General features: G+C 49.8%; 1 protein-coding gene across 7 annotated transcripts in view; it reads left to right on the top strand.

Annotated features, from left to right (window-relative positions):
- DHX30 (DExH-box helicase 30) overlaps positions 1-20,487 on the top strand; it is a 29,404-nt gene that overhangs the window by 4,770 nt on the left and 4,147 nt on the right. For 3 of the 7 annotated variants that reach the window (XM_072786410.1, XM_072786406.1, XM_072786404.1), the window contains 8 exons: positions 4,935-5,030; positions 6,131-6,159; positions 11,841-11,971; positions 12,605-12,715; positions 16,235-16,536; positions 17,035-17,155; positions 17,889-18,038; positions 19,932-20,084. In XM_072786410.1, coding sequence (XP_072642511.1) covers positions 6,153-6,159; positions 11,841-11,971; positions 12,605-12,715; positions 16,235-16,536; positions 17,035-17,155; positions 17,889-18,038; positions 19,932-20,084 — 975 coding nt within the window. In that variant the 5' untranslated portion in view covers positions 4,935-5,030; positions 6,131-6,152. Of the gene's footprint in view, positions 1-4,934; positions 5,031-6,130; positions 6,160-9,947; positions 10,171-11,840; positions 11,972-12,604; positions 12,716-16,234; positions 16,537-17,034; positions 17,156-17,888; positions 18,039-19,931; positions 20,085-20,487 lie in introns of those variants that run through there. The other 4 variants (XM_072786407.1, XM_072786408.1, XM_072786405.1 and 1 more) reach the window with 3 other exon arrangements.

Below are 20,487 nucleotides of genomic sequence, written 5' to 3'. Positions count from 1 at the left end.
TCAGCAAATGATGGTGAGTGTGGATTGGGTCATTGTTATATTAGTGGTCATAGAAACCGTGGCAGGTTTTGGAATCACGCTCTCTAGCAAATAGGGTCAGAGGGTTGTATAAGCAGTGATAGAATGGAGCAATGGCTGGCCTGCAGGGTAGTGTTTATTCATGCTTATAGGAAGTACTGTAGCTGGGGAAGCCTTCAGGGACCACATCTCAGAGGGCCTTGTGTATGTATCTTAGGAGCATGACTTGCCTCCTTTTAGGGAACAGTGAGTAAAAGGCCTGTTACCTCTGTTGATGCAGACCGGGAAGTTCCTGTCTGAGCGTTTTACAAATCAACCATAATAGACCTTCTATAACTACTGATTAAAAAGGCTCTCCCCTGGAGGCCCTGGGTGGCTCAGTCAGTTGAGCATGCTACTCTTGATCCAAGGAACTTGAGTTTGAACCCCACATGGCACTCCACGCTGGGTGTGGAGCCTACTGAAAAAAAAAAAAAAGAAAAGAAAGGGTCCTTCCCGTTGTGTCTCCTCTCCCACTTATGTTCCTAGAGGCCTGGAAAACCTTAGCTGAGTGGTGTCCTGTTGGATGAAATCAGAAGGAGGCCTGGAAGTCCCAGGGCTCAGCAGCCTCTTTCTGCCTTCTTGTTTGTTTTTAGCCACTCTGTTATTATATTGCACAAAATTAATCTCTGTCATCCTAGTTTCTTTGGTTAAGTGTCTGAAAAGGGAAACACTGGGTTTGAGATTAGTGTGGACAGCACATTTTGATTTTGAGCTGAAAATGAAGTACACTTAATTGCTTTGTGTTTACTTATTAATCAGTGGGCTTTGTTGTCCACCCACTTGTGAAAGTTGGATGAAAATAGGTTCTCTCCTGGTGGGAGTGTCTGAGTGAACAGCATTGGTTTTGTAAAGAGGTGGAGAGCTCAGTAAAATCATAATCCTCCTTTTTCTCTGTGCTGTTTCACTCCCACATGATGAGGAGATGGTACCAGGTGAGAGAATTGTGGCAAAATTCCTTTAGAGCATTTTCTTTCTAGGCTGAGTTTTCTTTCTAGGCTGGAGATTGATTTGTTTGAGAGGCTTTTTGTCTGGGATGACGTTGTTAGATTCAATTTCATGGGAGCCAACATAGCCTCACTGTGCAAAAATTCTGGAGCCAGATGCCTGGTTCATGTCACACTTCTGCACCCTGGCTGGCCAAAGCTGGAGGCAGATGATTGGGCCGCTGTGCCTTCGTTTCCTCGTGATGTAAGTGGGCCAGATCTTAGTACCTGCCTCACAGGGTTGTTGTAAGGATCAGAGGAGTTAATGCATGTAAAGAGCTTAGAACAGGGCCTGACACCTGGTAAATTCACAATCCGTGGTATTAAGTAGCTTCGGGACATAATTATCACACATAGTCTGATTTGGGGCCTTGCTTTCCATACAGGTAAGTGTTACATTCTTACCAACAACCATTTTATGCTTGAAAGTCTCAGGGAAAACCATTAATCAGAAAGAGTTTACTGTCTTGAATATTTTCCTTGAGGCAAACCTACATTTTCTTTTCTGACTCTAAGGCCGAATGTCCTTTCCTGCCTTCTGAATGCTAGTATCACTTGTGGTTTGCACCATGACCTTGGCAATTGGTCATGTTTGGCCTTGTGACATTTTTATTGTTGTATAGGATTGTTCTTTATTTCTTACCTAGTTTTTATGTTTTTCTGCTCCTCATGGTGAGATTATGAGCTCCCTAAGGTGTCATGAATCTTGAAGGGAAATGTCACATGGTGTAAAGCTTGAGTCAGACTGACTGGGGTTCAAATCTGGTCCCCACTAACACTAGCAAGGTGTTAACTTACCTGATCCTGTTTTCCAGCCCTTATCTTCAGAGGTATAATGAAGATTAGAGATAATATAGGAAAAGCCCTTGGCTGTGGTCTGTCTCCAGCCCTTAGTCTTGAGTTGGCAGGCCCTTGATAAATGTGAGTAGATTGATCTATTTGGGATGCAGACTTGTAGCCAGTGTTTTGCCAGAGAGTGACAGCCTGGCCTCAGCATGCGGTGTGCTGTGTGCTATGTGGCTGCATGATTGAGCACCTATATAGGAGACACAAGTGTGGAGACAGCTATGCTTTCTTGCACTCAGGGGCTTAGAGTCTCAAGGGGGCAGGCCATTTGAGGCTTCTGAAGGTAAGAGCTATAGCAGTACCCTGCAGCTTTGTGGATAGTGGCCCACTGGGTTTGTGGCTGCCATCTTTCCTCTTATGTAATTCATTACAGCTGCCAGCACCTCCCAGCATGCACACTTGTGTGCCTGGTAAGTGGCCTGTTACTGCCTTTACTGGCTTCTTAACACAAGTTTCTTGTCTCGGAGGTAATGCCATCAGAGACAGGCTACAAAGAGAATCTGAAGCTGAATCTTTAACAGTCGTCACAAAACTTTGAAAAACACTAGATCAACAGCAAGAATGGACAGTTTTCCTCCAGCTCCATGGTCAGAAGAAGGCTCAGTGAGGTTGTGGGACTGTAACAACTTCCCTGCCCCCAATTACTGAAAATGCTTAATGAAACAATAACCATCAAATTATTTATTCCTTTTTTTCAATCCAGCATCCCTGGATATGAATGAGAACCCTTCTCCAACAGGACTGGAGAGGTTGAGCTGGTCATTTTCCACCTTAAGTTCAAGATAAACCTTGATCCTAGGCACTTTGTTCCAGAAGACCCTACAAGTATTTCTGCTACAACACTGTATGTGTTATCTGCAAAATCACACACCTCTAATGTCATACGAGGGCTTGTGGGAGAAACAGAGCCGAGGCAGTAGAGTGCAACTTTATGGCCAGAGTGTGACAATAGCAGTCACTGGGGCCTGGGAATATGCCGTGGACAGCCAAGGCAAGCAGCGCAGTACAGTGCTAAAAATGTACAGAGTGTGTGTTCGGGAGCAAAGCTGGCAGTGCTGAGGCCGTGCGGGTGGCAGTGGGGCTCTGAGCCGTGGGGCTGCCAGTAAGGCGTGTGTGCAGCTGGCACTGTGGGGGAGGGGAACCTCACTGTAGCTACTTGCGTTTCCCCCCAACATTTTATTATAGAAATTTTCAAAACTACTGAAATGTTGAAGAAATTGTATAGTGAACATCCATGTATCTATCACCTTGATTCCCTACAGGCACTCAATTTTAATTTTTAAAAAGTATAATTGAGGGGCACCTGGGTGGCTCAGTGGGTTAAGCGTCCTACTCTTCATTTCAGCTCAGGTCATGACCTCAGGGTCATGAGATTGAGCCCCACATCAGCCTCTGTGCTGAGCATGGAGCCTGCTTAAGATTCTCTCTTTTTTTTTTCTCTCTCTCCCTCTGCCCCTCCCATCCCTGTTCTCCTGTGCTCATGTGCGCACTCTCTCTCTTAAAAAAACGCGTGTGTGTGTGTGTGTGTGTGTGTGTATACACACACATATCTGGAAGAGTCTTTTGTTTTCTTGCTGAAAATTATAAATCTACCTTTGCTGTTCCAGTTCCTTTGCCTTAGAGAAATCACATTTGAACTGACGGTTCTCATGTTTTCCTGATACCATTCCCTTATGTACCAATTGTATATGAGCCATCTTGCATTACGGAAATGGACATCATGGTAGCAGAGCAAACTGCTGCTCAAGTGTGTAGTGTGTGTGTGGCTGTCTCTGCCTACTCCTCTCCTGCCCCATTTATCGTATTGAAACCAGTGGAGCAAAGAGAGCAGGATGCTCATGTACCTTTTACCCCAGACCCAGTGATTCAGTGGTGTCTTCACCATGTAGATGGTGGTAAACATGTGAAACCTTATTTACCTATACATTCCCACCTTCCTGTGCAACAGTGATGTTCATGAATATCAAAGTTTTGGGAACTTCTTTAAAAAAGTACTTTAGGGTGATCCCTGGGTGGCTCAGTGGTTTAGCGCCTGCCTTTGGCCCAGGCGCACGATCCTGGAGTCCCGGGATCGAGTCCCGCGTCGGGCTCCCAGTATGGAGCCTGCTTCTCCCTCTGCCTGTGTCTCTGCCCCCCCCCCCGCCCCTGTCTATCATAAATAAATAAATAAATAAATAAATAAATAAATAAATAAATAAATAAATAAATCTTAAAAAAATATGGGGGCAGCCCTGGTGGCGCAGCGGTTTAGCGCCGCCTGCAGCCCAGGGCGTGATCCTGGAGACAGGGGATTGAGTCCTGCGTCCGGCTCCCTGCATGGAGCCCGCTTCTCCCTTTGCCTGTCTCTCTCTCTCTCTCTCTCTCTGAATGAATAAATAAATAAATCTTTAAAAAAAAAAAAAAAGTATAGGTCACTGATGAGTAGTATTTAATCTTTAAATGAGTGGAAGTATTTGGAATGGCAAATCATTAACTTTTATAAAGAGAGAAAAGGCTGGTAAGTGTGGGTCTGGTCTGGGCTTAGGGAGGACCTCCATAGTCATTTGGTCCTTTCTTGCCCATTTCTTAGAAGTAAAGAGTAATTTGAGACCTGGTTGCTAAAATGGCCATCCAGGAACCAACAGCAGACACAAGGTTAGCTACCATAAGTGGAAGACAGATAAGGGGGATTACACGGTACCATGGCTTTTCAGTTTTCAGCTGTTTTCTTGTTTCATCCTCACAACTTGCAGCTCTAGAGGAGGAAATGGGATGGTTGTTCAGCTCACACAAGGTGGCTCAGGGAACAGGGAGAGTTTGGGGGCTTTTTTGAGAGGAAGGGATCTCTACAAAGTTATCACATATCACATCTCTACAGAAGACCATTGCCTTCTTTCTGTGTGGAATTGGTGGCACTGTTTCTCAGACCCTGTGACTGGCTTCACATACCATCCAGCAGTCCCGTGCCCAGAGCTCCTCACAGAGGCTCTGAGGTGAGTCAGTCCAGGGGTCTGTAACTGTGAGGAGTGAGAACATGTCACCTTGATGCCCTCTCTCTTTCCCCAGATCGGGCCCAGCACAGGCAGCGTCAGTGCAAACTTCCCCCACCCCGCCTTCCACCCATGTGTGTCAACCCTGCCCCTGGAGGGACCATCTCTCGAGGTAAGGGAGGAGCCTTTGCCTCCAGCATCAGCTTGGTCCAGGGTTTGTGGGGAGGCGGGTGGCAGTGGGAGCCCGGGTGCCAGGGTCACGGTCCTCTGGAAAACAAGTGAGGAGGAGTGGGGCTAGTGGAGCTGTTGGAACCCTCAGGGAGAGATCATTTGGAAAGGTCTGGGTTATTTTATGGTCCTTGGCCACCTAGCTTAGACCCTGTGGTCTCTTGTGTGACCAGGCATAAAGCCCAGGCTCAGTCTGAGTGTTCAGCCTTAGTGTGAAGAATCTGCAGGGCTTGGATCTTCTAGGCAGTCCCTGGCTCAAGTCATTCAGAAAGCACAGGCACTTGTGGCAGGGCCAGAACGGAGAGCCCTAACCAGGCCCAGTGTCCTCCATCTTGGAGGCTATGGGGATGCCAGGCAGATCTCCTCCTCATCTCCTCCCAGCTCCTCAAAGCACTTTACTGACATTAAAATCTGTTTCTTAGTCCATTCGGCAGGGTAGGCTCTCCTGATTAGGGAGGATGTCAGAGCACCCAGACAGGCAACAGCTCACCTCAGGTGCACTGGTACCCAGGGATGGGGCCGGTAGTGGGACCTGGGAAGCGTCTCTGCCTGTGAGTGTCTCCTCTCCTCCCTCAGACTTAGATCTTCTCCAGCTCTGCTAAGACCAGTGCTCCTGGTAGCTTCTTGCTTATCCTGACAGCTGCCCCTCTCTGCCCCTTGGCTGCTTGTTCACACCCTGACGCCAGTTGCCTGGAGGAAGAAAACTATTTTAGGTCATAGAGTCTCTGCCTCGTGTGGAGATAGCATTTCCACTTTAGGTTCTGTCTGTAAAGTGCTTTGAAGGTCAAGAGCTCAGGAAGGGTTGGGGAGCATGGAGCACCTCAGTTTCTGCAGCCCATGAGGCTGCCCTGTTCCCCTGGAGTTTCCACATGTGATGCCCTCCTGCTGCAGTGGCCCTGACTCCATATAGCAGCATAGACAGAAATACTTCCCTCTGACTATTTGACTTAGGTGTTAAAGAAATGCCAACCCCCTACCGTTGCCAAAACAAGAGTTGATTGCCCTTTTTTTTTTCTTTCTTAAAATGCCCTGTAACTCGAAAAGGCTGAACGTTAACATTTCCAACATGGCAGGTGAGTGGCTCTGAGAGTGTCAGATGTGCTTTGGCTAAGCTTAAAGATGGTTAGGTGGGATGAACCAGGCAGCACGGCTAGGCAGTGCCTCCTTGAGCACAGGCAGAGGAGAAGGCTGCTGTACGTGGGGGGCAGCTGCTCCTGGTGGGGAACAGTCCCTGCACTGTCTTCCCCGGAGGTGCACAGCCGCCCCTGAGCCTGATTGTCTCCTCACAGCTGTGCCTCCAGAAAGCATCCATGGGTGTATGCATCTTTGCCTCCTCTCTCTCTTTCTGTCTCAACCTAAAAAGGGTTCTTGCCTCCATTTCTTCATCCCAGAAGCAACAGACTTTTTAGTCTACACATGACTGTTGGGCCTTTCTGCCATGCTTTCTGATTCCCTACTGGCTTCACTGGTGCCTCTGCCTTTAGAAGGAAGTGTGTGGCAGAAACAGTCTCTGCTGTTCAGACAGGAAAACGGTGCTTAGAAAATGGTGGCCACTTGAATAGGTTACAGTGCCCATCAGAGTCAGATTTGGAATTGGAAAAAACTTACCTTCTTTACCAGTGTACTCTCACTGTACTGCCAACCTCTTACCAAGGCCTCCTTGGTAAAGGGTGAAGAAATTGAGAGCCTCTTTTGTCAATCTTTCCCACCTACTCTGATTTAAGACGTAGAGCACTGGAAAGCAACATGGGATAACACCCCTTCTGGCAGTATCTGGGGGCCACAGGACTAGTGCTTCCTGTCATTTCCTCATATAGATGTGTCCCCTCTTCTTGGTATGGTGGTTTACTTACAAGGACCCTGTGGCTTTACATATGTGGACAGAAAAGCCATGAGGATGGGTAGGACGGTCAGGGTGTCCATCTGGCTCCTATAGCTCCCTTCACCTTTCTTGTTGCCAGCCAAGTGGATCGTTTCTTGCCACTTTGGCCATCCATAAAATATAACTGTGGTTGAGTACATTGACAGAATGTCAACTGAGATGCTCCTTCTCCCTGCCCCCCCAGAAGTTCTCCGGTTTGCCCATAGTCTGGACTGTCTTAGACATCCTCTTGTTGCTTTTTCCTGAGGCCTCTAAAGATTAGAGTCCTAAAACATCCTCCTGTGTATTCTGCAGGTCCTTTGCACGTTAATTCCACACTACCAGATGTTGTTTAGCACATTTAGCATCAGATGTCATGCTTGATTCAGAAATGAACGGAGAGATCCCTGAGCCAGTAACAATTTCTTTTTTTTCAAAAGTTTCTTTGTTCTCACAGGCAAAAGAGTCAACTTTCTCCCTCCAAAAAATGGAGAGTGGAGGAGAAGTCTTTAATGTTGGTGGAAAGGAAGAGGGCATACCTGAGCCCTTCTACCTTTCTTCAAAATTCTTTAAGGCTGGGGTCGTCAAACTTTAAGGGTCAGAAAATATTTATTCTAGGCTTAGTGGGCCATGTGGTTTCTTTTGCAGCTCCTTAACTCACATTATAGTGTGAAAGCAGTAATAGATAATACATAAACAATGAACATGGCTATATTCCAATAAAACTTTATTGATAAAAACAGGCAGTGGGTGGATTTAGTCTGTGGGCTATAGTTTGGCAACCCCTGCTCTAGACCAATGGGGAGAAGATCACAAAACCAGAAGGTTTTTAAGACCTGGTGTAAGAGTTGCCCTCACTTTATAAAAGGCAGTGAGGTTTGTGGAAGTGAAATATTTGCTCAAGGTGATATTAGCTGTTAGAGTCCATATGAAATAAATGAAATAGGAAACGGGGTCAAGGAGCTCCCTGAGAACCAACTAGTTGGTTGGTGTCACATGATGCTTTTTTTAAAACCTAAAATTTCAAATATCTATTAAAATATGTTTTCTAAAATAGAGAAAATAGTATAGTGAACCCCAAGTACCTGTCACTCTGCTTGAATAGCTAACAGCTCATGGGTAGTCTTGATTTGTATCTATCCCTACACTTTGGCCCCTTTGGGAGCAGATCCAAGAAATCATAGCATTCCAGCCTTAGCCTGAGCATGTGGCTGTCAGAACAGAGTGCTGTACTGAGGGCTTGCTGAAGCGCCATGATGGACCCAGGCCCTGGTTGCCAAGGGGGTGGGGTCTTTCTGTCTAGGCTTTTGTCTCCTTCAGCCTTCAGACACCACTGTTTTCAAAATTTGGCCTCAGCCCCTAATGCCATTATCAGGCTTGGTAAGCTTCTAGATTCTTTTGAGGGAATTTGGGTTGCTAACAGTCCTTGAAAATTACCCTGAAGCTGGTGGATGCCTTGGCTTTTGGCAAATTAAAGGGACACTTGGCCAAAGTCAAAGCCATTATGTAATCATATTCTGCCCCAAGGGTCTTCCCATCCCAGCGTGGATGATTTGGATAGGGGTGTTAGATATGGATGGTGGTGTCCCCTTGTGAGGTTAGACCACTGACGCCAAGGTCACCTTTCCTTTTGCTTCTTTCCTGCTAAGAGCCTATTGAGAAGGGACTAGAGGAGTGGAAGTTGAAGCTGCCCCTTCCTGCCCTGGCTCTGTCTCTAAGGGACTTACTTGTCCGGCTCTGTCCCCTGTTGTCTCAGACCTCAGCGGAGGCGCTTCTCTAATAGCACTCTGCAGAGCCGCCTTCCAGACATTCCCATTTTATCCTTATTATAGCCACACCAAATGAGTAGAGCGAATGTGTCCTCAGTTTCCTAATTGATGAATTTGCCCAAGGTTCACAGCTGCCAAGTGGCAGAGCTTGGACTAAGCCCAAGTATTAGGACTCATATCCCATGTTCTTGCCCTTAAGCCAGCAGTTCTCAGAATGTTGTCCCAGACCAGCAGTCTCATTATCATTTGGGAACTTGTTAAAAATGCAGATTCCTGGGCCCCCCTCCAGACCTAATGAATAAGAAACTTGGGGGTGGCTCCTAGCAATGTTTTAACAAGCTCACCGGGAGTCATCAGAGTCAGATCTAGAATTATTAAACACACAAACAAAACCCTCCCTCCAGGCTTATTTCCAGCTGCGCTGCCAACCTCTAACCAAGCCCCTTGCTGTCACTGCCCCAACATGCAGACTCAGTGTGATTCCCAGCTGAGCCAAATCTCTGTTCAGTGCCCTACGAGGCAGAAGGGGAACAAGGCAGAAGGGGAATGAGCCTGGCTAGAACCCAGACATAGTACTTTGGAAATAGAATACCATTTGGCTTTCAAACAAGTAAGGAACAGCAGCTCCAGACTCACACTGCTGGACCAGCTCAGTTCTTGGGCCCTTTATCCAAGTCTGGTATTTTTCACCTTTGACTCCAGCCCTGGAATTAAAAGTGGTCTGCTTATGTTCAGATCTTCCCTGTCCTGGATCTGGATTCTTCATCGGGTTTACACTGTAAGCCATTAAATGAGATGGGGGTGCCCTGGTTTAGCGGCCATCCTCCCTCTTGGGTCTGGAGGGTAACCAATTTGCCAGGGCACGTGAAAGGCATTTATGAGCAGTGGGTGGGACCTCGAGGGAACCCGGAGTTCATCTCCTTGGATGGACGTTGAGCTCAGGCCTGAACTTTCCCAGAGCCCCCTTCCGTCTTCCGCCCCCGATTCAGGCAACGAGTCTGTGGGTTGGGCTTTGGCGGGACAGTGACTTCAGCTGGGTGCCAGCCGCCCCAGGCTGCCCAGCAGGTGACAAGCGCAGAGCGAAAGGGGCCCCCAGCTGAGTGAGACGAGCGCCCGGCCCGGCCCGCCCCGCCTCGGTGGCCCCGCCCCGGACCTCCCGGCCGCCAGGGGGCGCGCGGGCCGCTGCTGCCGCCCTCCCGCCCCGTCCCTGCCCCGCTCCGGGCCCGCGGGGGCCGGCGGGAGCGCGATGGCGGCCGCCAGGAGGCTCATGGCGCTGGCGGCCGGCGTCTCTCCGCGCCTTCGACCGCCGGGCCCCCGCGCCGCCGGGCGACAGGGACGCTCGCGCGGCTTCTCGTCAGGCTGCGCCCACCCCGATCACACGAAGGACGCCGCCGAGGCGGAGGCAGGGGTGGCCCCTGGCGGCCCCGGGGACGGCGACGGAAGCATGGTGAACGGTGAGGGCCGGGGCGCGGGCCGGGGGCGGGCCTGGCGGGCCGCGGCGCTGCCCTCGTGAGGCTCGGGGCGGCACAGGCCCAGTGGACCGCGGCCGCGGACTTTGGGGGCCCGGAGCGCCCGCACCAGGCAAGAGTAGGTGAGAGGCGCGGGACGTGGCGGGCGTGCGGGAGACCGGGAGACCCCACCTCCCGCCCTAATGGGGTCGTTAGAGATCGGGGTAAGCACACCCTCCCCAGGGGCGCTTGGCACTTCCGTCTTTGAGGTGGACGCGGGGTCCCAGCGTTGGGTCTCCCGAGTAGCGCAGGGAATGACACCGGTGAGCGCGTCCCTGCGTCCCTGCCTAGACGATGGACACAGACTAACCTGCCCTGTAGAGCCGGAGGGGGACCAGCGCACAACTCTTGTTGTGCCTGGGGGCTCTGGTGGCCTCCTTCAGTTTGGGTCCCTTTGTGGGAACCCCTTTGAGTCTTAACTGCTTGAATCTGAGTTGCTTTATGAGTTCTTTAGAGGGAGCCAGAGTCTGGGAGAAGCCTCCCTCTTAGCCAGTTGACACCGTCATCTGCGCCAAGGAAAACGGTCTCAATCCAGGATTAGGGTTACATCAGCTCCTGGAGGAGCTTTGTCCAAATACAGAGGCTTCCCAACATCACCACCATTCTTAGGGGCCCCATGAGGATCAGGGTGGCCTTTGGTGAAAAATCTCCCTGGCTGATTTATGACTAATGGGTACAGGTGTACAAAGTTTTGCTTTATGGAACTGGTTTGAAACCAGATATAACACCAGAGGCTGTGGGTGCAGAATGAAAAGGCTTCCCATCTCCTCTGCCAGTGTCTGACCCTGCATCTCTTGAAGGGCCGCTTTGGTGCTTTGGGGCCCTTACTTCTGTTTTTAGCTGGTCCCAGCCTTCTTCCCGGCCTGGCTGAGCCTTGTGTCTGGCATAAGCTGCCTCTAGTTGGACGTCTCACCCATTTATACTTTGGGATTGATCCAAAGTACAAGTCAAAAAAAGTGAGGTACTTCTGGTGTCTAATGCATCCTGCCTCCACTTGACTCCAGTGAAGTTGGGGGAGGGATAGCTTATGTCTGTCTCAGCTATGGAGATCCCCGATCAATGTCCCTATGTTTAATCTGGCTCCAAGAGGCCTTTTGCAGGATGCTGAGGTGCAGTTGAGGGTTAGGGCCTGGTATTCAGACTTTGGGACCAACCCTCCCGTTTGTGTCTTTCATTATATGAGGGGCCTTGCATTGTCTCAATTTCTAGTTTGTGTGTGTGGTGAGTTTTGTTTGTTTTTGTTTTTTGTTTTTCCTTTTGTTCGGTACCTTCTTTCAGACCTCAGACACGGGGGTTTGTTGCCATCTAGGCTTTTGTAGCTGATGTATTAAATCAGGAGCTTATGGGGAGGAGGTTGCTGGCTGTTTTCCTCTGTGGTGTGTGGCTCACTGGTCCTTCTTCAGGAAATGGTTGTGCAAGTGGGTTTGGTTGTGCACGTTTACTATCCCCTGTAGGCCCTGAAGCTGTGCCTCTCTCCTTTTCCAAGATACTTCTGGGTGGTGTGGGGTCATGAGCCAACATCCTCAGTATCCAGCCCAGGGTTGTCCTGATACACACCCCATGGAGTTTTTAAAAGAAAAAGAGCAACTATAATGCTTTTGTTCTTATTTTCTTAGCTTCTAGGGACCTATTAAAAGAGTTCCCACAGCCCAAAAACCTTCTCAACAGTGTAATTGGAAGAGCCCTCGGCATCTCACATGCAAAAGACAAACTGGTCTACGTGCACACAAATGGACCGAAGAAAAAGGTAACTCACTGGTGGCTGGGAGACATGTTGGTGTGACTTTCAGGAAAGAGGCTGGCTGCCTTTTTCTCCCTCAGATTTCTTTGTCAGGGAGGCTATAGAGTGGGTTTTGTGAATTGAGAATGGTCAGCAGAGAATCTCAGTGCAAAGCTAGGTCTGAAAAAGAGCCTGATTTAGAGAAAGGGAGCACAGAAGAGATGAGGTGAGGAGGTGCCATCTTGGGTATGACAGGCCTGTGCGCTGACCCCTGGTTCTGGTCCCAGTTGATCACTGGGACTGCAGAGGGTCAGAATTGATACAGATTCCTGTTCCCAGAGTCTCATAGGTCCTGGGACCCACAGAAGCATGCAGGCAAACCATTCTGAATGAAGATTTTTAACAATAAAGATGGGTCCCACCTTGCCTTCTGGCTAGAACATGGCACTTTGAAGAAGCAAAACAACTTGAGGTGGGATGAATGGCTTGAGGATGGGAAGGTTGGAGCCTCATGGGGGTTAGCCATGGGCGTGGGGTGCTGCCTGCACTGGGCTCTGCTGCCGTCAGGCCCATAGCTGCACTGTTCATCCTCTTGTGTGATTTGCAGCAACTCTGCGGTCTGGAAAGGCGCGGGTCCTGATTCTCTCTTCTCTTCCCCAGAAAGTCACCCTCCACATAAAGTGGCCCAAGAGCGTGGAGGTAGAAGGCTATGGCAGCAAGAAGATCGACGCTGAGCGGCAGGCTGCGGCTGCAGCCTGCCAGCTGTTCAAGGTGACCCTTCCCTTGAGAAAGCCAGGCCAACCTCTGTCTGGGAAAGTCCTGGCCCCGGGCTCTGATGGACTTTCTGGTACCAAGTGCCTCTAGGTGGAGGTTCACAGGTGTTTTATTCACCTGGCTTTCTCACCTTGTGTTTTTTCTCTGGTTATGCAGCCAATGAAGGAATACCTGGGTGTTTGGGTTTGGATTGGTTTTTTGCCACTGTAGTCACCTGCCTCTTGTGGTTTCAGAAGACATGGAGGAGAGCTCTTTATGAAAAACACTCCCTTCGTACGGCACCATGGATATACTTCCATTTGGTTTCTATTTTTCTTTTCCCGTTACCTCACGTGGGTTTTCCCTGCAGCCACACAGTTGTCTCTTACTTGGGACACAAGCAGTTGTTGCTTCTGTTACTTCCCAGTGGTTGGGCATGGGCTGCTTTCAGGTTCTTGGTTACCCAGTATTTAGCCCATCAGTGTTGCTCACCAGTGTTCTGTCCATCCCTCTTTGCCAACCTTGAATCTTGCTAGGGCTCCCCAGTGTTCACTTCTGCTCCAGTGGGGACAAAGCTGGGGGCCCAGTATTCCTTCAGATTCTCTTCCACTGAATCCCCAGGCCTTCACTGTCCCCACCTCTTCCCTGCGTTTGAGGAGGAAGGGCCCTCTTCCTAGCCTGGGCCCCACATCACCCTTCTCTGGTCTCTATCCCCTTTCTGTGTCTCTTCTCTGTCTCCTCTCCCACCCTTTACTTTCCAGATCCCTCCTCTTCTGAGTCTTTTCTATGGGCTTTGTACATGCTTCAGTATCCTGATCCTTCCTCTTGGTTGCCAGAGAGGACACAGCCTTCTCTGCTTATTGTGTCCCTTGTCCTGCTCGCTGGTTGCCTTATCCCCACAGTGCCTAATAGATAGCAGTGGTCACTGGGTGATTATTGAATGACTGGAACAACACTTTGGCTGGCCAGCCTTTCTGAGCCTCGTTTTACCCAAATGTTTCGAGCCTCTCTCCTCAACCCCTGGATTACACCCCACTCTCCTCCTGTTAGGGTCACCACAGGCTCTTCTTCCTCTCCCACCCTCTTATAACATCTGTGTGTGCTCTATCCCCTTTTCCCTGGGGAAATCTTATCTTTTACTAGTTTAGCCACCCTCTCTGCTGAATTTCTCAGAAATCTGCATCTTTCAGAGCAGCTCTACCTCTGGGAATCTCAATGGGGATGGAGGTGGATTTTGACCCCCATGGATGTTTGGTTAACATCTGGAGACGTTTTTGTTGGCCACAGCTGAAGGAATGCTACTGCCCTAATGCCAGGGATGCTTCTAAATGCCCTACAATGCCCTGGCCAGACCCCCAGAACAAAGAATTAGCTGACATTCAAATGTCAGTAGTACCGAGGGTGACACATTCTTCTCTGGATGTTCATAGGTGGCCTGTGTGTAGCGAGTTTGTGGTCATGTTCCTTCCTGGCCCTTCTTCTGTTCCTATCTATGCTCTGCTCATAGCCTCTTTTTGATTTATATATTTGTTGAATTGTGATGTTACACAAAATGTAAATTTTATTATCTTCACCGTCTTTCAGTGAATAGTTGACTAGTATTAAGCATAGTGTTAGGCACTGTGCAGCCAGTCTCCAGAACTTCTTCACCTCGCAAAACTGAAACTCCATACCCATTAAACAACAAATCTCCATTCCCATTTCCCTCCCCATCGGCCCCTGGCAGCCACCATTCTACTGCCTGTTTCTCAGAGAAACAGACTCCTCTGGAGTCTCCGACTCCTCTAGAGACTTCATATCCTCATCTAAGTGGAATCCTACAGTATTTCTCTCTTTGTCATTGGCTTATTGTACTTAGCACAGTGTCTTCAAGGTCCATTCATGTAGCTTATGCCAGAATTCCCCTCCTTCTTAAAGCTGAGTAATACTCTGTTGTATGGATGTGCCACTGTTTTTGTATTCATTCATGCATTGATGGGCGCTTTGGTTGTTTCCATTTTTTGGCTCTTGTGAATAATGCTATAAACATGAGTGTATAAATAATCTCTATGGGACACTGTGTTCAATTCCCAGAAGTGGAATTGCTGGATTGTATGGTTGATCTTTTCTTAATTTTTTTAATGAAGTTGCCATATTGTTTTCCACGGTGGCTGTAATGTTTTACATTCCCACCAGCGGGGCATGAGGGTTCCAATTTCTCTGCATCTGTACCAACACTTTTTGGTAGCTGTCTTAATCGTGCGAAGTGGGGTCTCTTGGTTTTGATTGGCATTTCCCTAATGAGTACTGAGGTTGAAGATCTTTTCTCTCTCTTTTTTTTTTAAGGTAAAATTTTAAGTTTGTGTTAACTGCACAGTCTTTTTTCAGTATGTAAAATATTGTATCCTAATTGTAGATCTTATACAGATTAGCTTCAGGACAGACTAAAGGAAAAGACAGTGTTTGCTTTTCACATCCCCAATTGTTGTTCCTGACTGTCAGAGGAAAATAGTCCTGTCAACTCTTCACAGCTCCCAAAAGCACATTCTCTCAGGTCCTTCATCTTCCCCTTGGGAAAAGAGAAAGAAAGGACACAGCTACAGATTATAGGGAGGTGTCAAATGCCCGAAGCTTATCCACACTTACTACACTTATCCACACTTATCCACACTTAAAGTGTGGGAATTATTATTGGATGGGAATTATGTTAATGATGTTCATCTGGCTTCTCAGTGGTTCCTTAGACTCTGGTCATCTGCATTTCAGTTCTGCCTCACTGATTTTGAATTTCTTGAAGGCAGGGACCAGGTCTCGTCTCTCCTGATGATGTTCAGGGTAGCCAGCATGTTGCATTGTGTGTGCTAGAGACTCAACACATTTTATTTGGTATTCTTTAGAAAAGAATGAAGGTATAATACGTTTTAAAATAATATATTTTATATACAATGTTTTTCTTTTTATTTTTTTTAAGATTTTATTTATTCATGAGAGATACAGAAAGAGGCAGAGACATAGGCAGAGAAAGGAGAAGCAGGCTCCATGCAGAGGCCCGACGCAGGACTCGATCCCGGAACTCCGGGATCACATCCTGAGCCAAAGGCAGGCACTGAACCGCTGAGCCACCCTGGTGTCCCTATGTAAATGGCTTTAAAAGCTTTAAAAGCATCCCAGGTTATTTCCAGAGTATGTTCTCAGCATAGGATTCTTAGGTTAGACCAGAGACAAATCTGTTTTGTGTTGTGGGCTCTCCATTTCTCCTAACTGCTATATACACTGAAGCTTCTAGATCACTCTGTGAATGCATCAGGTTTCCCATTGCCTGTGGAGTTTTTTTTTTTTTTTTTCTATTAGGTTTAAAGGTTTACCTTGTCATTTTCATGTGTCAGAGCTAGATATTTTAAATGCCCTTTTGATGCCCAGTTCAGGACTGGGGGCTGGAGTGGGCAGACAGGTACAGAGAGGTACGGCTCCTGCAAGGGGACTTACAGTGTAAGAGGGCAGGTTCTGGGCAGATTGAGGTGTGAGGATGGATCCTCATAACACTCCTTTCCTCTCCAGGGCTGGGGCCTGCTGGGTCCCCGAAATGAGCTGTTTGATGCAGCCAAATACCGCGTGCTAGCTGATCGCTTTGGCTCTCCGGCTGACAGCTGGTGGCGCCCAGAACCCACCATGCCACCTACTTCCTGGCGGCAGCTGAACCCTGAGAGCATCCGGCCAGGGGGACCTGGGGGTCTGTCCCGCTCCTTGGGCCGGGAGGAAGAGGAGGATGAGGAGGAAGAGCTGGAGGAGGGGACCATTGATGTCACCGACTTCCTGTCCATGACCCAGCAGGACTCCCACACCTCACTCAGGGACTCGAGGTACAGCTGGACGTGGGGGATGCAGGAAAGCTGGCTGCACCTTGACACGGGGATGGGTGATATTCCCTGAGAGCCTTCTCTGAAGAGGGAGGGCCCCTGTCCAGCCTCGCAGCCCGCGTGTCCCGTTAGTCATATGGGTATGTCTGCCGTTTTGGGGGAGAGTGGTCTTCTCTGTGTGGCTGGGCTTCTGCAAAACAGCAGCAAGGACCCTCCCTCCAGGTCACACTTGGGTCCCTCTAAGGCCCAGCCATTGCTCTGCTTGCCCCTGGGCCTCTGCCCTCAGTTATCTGTTTGGGGGGGAACGGAGGGAGCATCAATCATGCTGTGTGTCTGAGAGGATCAGAGGCCATGCGAAGATGCCTGGCCTGCCATCTTTTTCATGCCTCTTGCTGCCTGCTGCACCACTGCAGTGTCTTAATGCCCTTGGCCTCAGAGCCTGAGGTGAAATTGGCCCATGAAGAGATAGAGCTGTTTCATCTGAACTTTTGGTCCTCCCAGGGGGGGTTCCTTTGAAATGACAGACGACGACAGTGCTATTAGGGCTCTGACCCAGTTTCCACTTCCCAAGAACCTTCTGGCCAAAGTGATTCAGATAGCAACATCATCCTCCACAGCAAAGGTGAGTTGGGTCTCCTAGAAGTGTGTGTGGGTGGGGAGCTGGCTTGGTTATGTCTGCTCCTCCCTGGGACCAGATAGGAGGGAAGCTACAAGTGTGTGAGAAGGCTGAGGTTACCTGTACCCTCAGCTTGCACCTAGGCCAGGCAGGGGCCTTGAGGCCCTTGGAGTGTGAAGAGGGTGAAGCAGCCAGGACTGAATGGAAGTTGCTGAGGGCACTCTGGGGGTGGGCTGGTGGGAGCGGGAAACCCAAGTTTGGTCAGGGGCAACTGGCAGGAGTAGGGTGGGGGAGGTGCTGTCCTGCTGAGGTGTGAATGTCATGTCTGTGACCAGGTTTAGGGCTTCCATAAACACAGTTTGCCCCAGGGCTAAGACCTTTATGCACCTCCAGAATGGGCCTGGTTTTGGCTCGCACTGACAGGTATGACCCACAGCTGCCACCATACCTGTTTGCTTCAAAGGGTGCTGAGAGCACAGTGGGCCAGGAGGATAGGTGGCGGCATGGCCCAGACACTGTCTGTCTTCTGCTGTGAAACCACCAGACTGCCAGAGAAGCCAGCCCTGCCCTAGGGAGCTGTGGCCCTATTGTGGCTTGCTTCTGCTGGCCAGTGGTAATCTCACGTGGCCATTGTTTGGCACCTGCTGAGATGGGGGTTGATTCCATCGCTGGGTTCCTCAGCACTCTGAGAACTGCATTTACTGCCTCTCTATAGCCATCTCTCTTGCCTTCCATGTAGAACCTCATGCAGTTCCATACTGTGGGCACCAAGACCAAGTTGTCCACCCTCACTCTGCTCTGGCCCTGTCCCATGACCTTTGTCGCCAAAGGGCGCCGCAAAGCAGAGGCTGAGAATAAGGCGGCAGCCCTGGCCTGCAAGAAATTGAAGGTGAGTTGGGTAGGATCCCTGGTGTGATGTGTGGGAGGTCTCTGAACTCCCTTACCCTTGGTGAATCGGTCCTGTTCTCCAGGAAATGAAATCCACCACAGCAGACCTTTGGCCTGAGCACAAAAGCATCTGGTGTCTAGGCCTTGCTTGTCAGGCCGTGGGCTGCCATTTCCATTTCCATTTCTTCACTCTCTCTCTGAAGGTGCTTTGCCTGTGAGCTTAGCCTTTTCGGTGTTGCCAGAACCCAGGTGAAGCCAGGAGGGGCCATGCCTGTTAATGTGAATGGCACAAATCTGGTGGGGAGTGGTGGCTGTGCTGAGTGGCAGAGTGGGTGTCTAGAAAGATCTGGATTATATGGCCATTGTGGATAAAACGAATAAGGCATTATGTGGGATGGAGATTGGAGATTCCATGAACCCCAAGGTAAGGCAGTGCCCTTGAAGAGGCTTTGGAGGTTGGCTGTGCCCAGCAGTGGGAGCCAGCATGGCTGTGGCTGCTGAGAAGTAGGGGATCAACCCACATCAGTACAGGTTTAGTTTGCAGAGCAAGAGGGCGGAGAGGCCCTGCTTTTTGCTCTGGTCAGATATATCTGGTGTGTGGTTAGCTCTGGGAACGCCATTTTAGACACAGTTGATGGTAAGAGGTAACAAGAGCCTAGAGGATAGAAGAGGGATCAGGGCATCTGGGTGGCACAGTTGGCTAAGCGACTCTTGGTTTCAGCTCAGGTCAAGATCTCGGGGTCGTGAGATGGAGCCCCTGTCAGGGTTCTGCACTCAGCTGGGAGTCTGCTTGATATTCTGTCTCTCTGCGCCTCCCTCCGCTTGCATGTGTGTGCTCTCTCACTCTAAATGAATATAAATGAATGAATAAAATCTTTTAAACAAGAAGAGGGAGAGGTGCAGGTACCTGTGACTCTGGAGGGCAGAACTAGGGCTCATTGGTGGAACTTCGCAGAAGTCTGAATTTTAGCTTGATAGACAGGCGCTGGTGATCAGGAGCCGCACAGCATAGGCAAATCCTGACTTGGAAGGAGCCAGCTCCCAGGTGGCAGCAGCTCAGAGCAGCTGGCTGGCCGCCTGTCAGGGGCCACAGGTGAACTCTGAGGCCTGGCAAAGGTGGAGGCCTTACCTGGAGCAGGGTGGCTGTGTTGGCACCTCCTGTGGTCCAGGGGCTAGTCTTTGCCCTGGAGGTCAGCCCCTTGTGGGCGGTCTTCTTGAAAGAAGGAGTGTTTGAGCTGGAGAGGGCGAGCAAAATCCTGATAGTACAGGGACAGGAACACAAGATGAGGGAAGAAAGAGCGGTTCTCCACACCTGCCTGGGTGACTTTGGACATGTAGGGAAAGAAGAGGCAGTGTCTGTCGAGTTATGTGGACAGACATTGCTAAGAAATTGCACCTACATTTGTATGATGGGGTCACAGGTAGAACGGGTGCCATGTGGAGACGGGGTGGGGTAGCAGCCAGACTGGAAAGGTTGCAGGGGTGGGGTGTGCTTGGGAGAGGCAGTGAAAGTGGAGGTGCTGTGAGGTGGTGATGGGGTCACGAAGGGCCTGGCCCATCTGGCTTGGAGGTCCGTGCTGGGAATTCATAGAGGCAAGATTTGGCTGTTACGGGGGCCCGGTTGCTCAAGGAGAGGTTTCTGAGGGGTATCACTCAGGTTTTTGACATGGCAAATACTGTTTTTCTTGAATTGTTTTTAACTAGTTTAAATAGCGGGACAGGGGTGGAGATTTATATTTTCCTTCCTAATTACTTTCCTGTGTACAATGTCTGCCAAAGACTAAAATCTCTAGAAAGAGGTTGTTGCTCTGCATGATTTCTCTCAAGCCGCGAGTCTGCCCAGGCCGGTTGTGGGGAGGCAGAGGGACAGATCAAGCTGTACGTGTCTCCGCAGAGCCTGGGCCTGGTGGACCGCAACAACGAGCCGCTTACCCATGCCATGTATAACCTGGCCTCCTTGCGTGAGCTGGGTGAGACCCAGCGCCGGCCGTGTACCATCCAGGTGCCTGAGCCCATCCTCCGAAAGATAGAAACCTTCCTGAACCATGTAAGAGAACCAAGAGAACCCCTTCCTAGTCCCCCCGCCCACCTCCGTCTTCTCTGACTGAAAGCCTCTATGTGCAGCAGGCAGTAGTAGCTACGTGTTTTCCCCAACGTTGGAGCCTGGGAGTGCCCTTGCCCTGAGCCACCCAGTGTTGCCTAAGAGAGTCCTTTTTTTTTTTAATAATTATTTTTTATTTATGATAGTCACAGAGAGAGAGAGAGGCAGAGACATAGGCAGAGGGAGAAGCAGGCTCCATGCACCGGGAGCCTGACATGGGATTCGATCCCGGGTCTCCAGGATCGCGCCCTGGGCCAAAGGCAGGCGCCAAACCGCTGCGCCACCCAGGGATCCCGCCCAAGAGAGTCCTGAGGCAGTCCCCCTGCTGGCGCGCTGGGCCTCGGCACCT

Source organism: Canis lupus, chromosome 19, assembly GCF_048164855.1.
Source record: "Canis lupus baileyi chromosome 19, mCanLup2.hap1, whole genome shotgun sequence".
NCBI classification, from domain to species: domain Eukaryota; kingdom Metazoa; phylum Chordata; class Mammalia; order Carnivora; family Canidae; genus Canis; species Canis lupus.
Note: the sequence above shows the minus strand (reverse complement) of the source record. Positions and strands in the feature narration are given on the sequence as shown.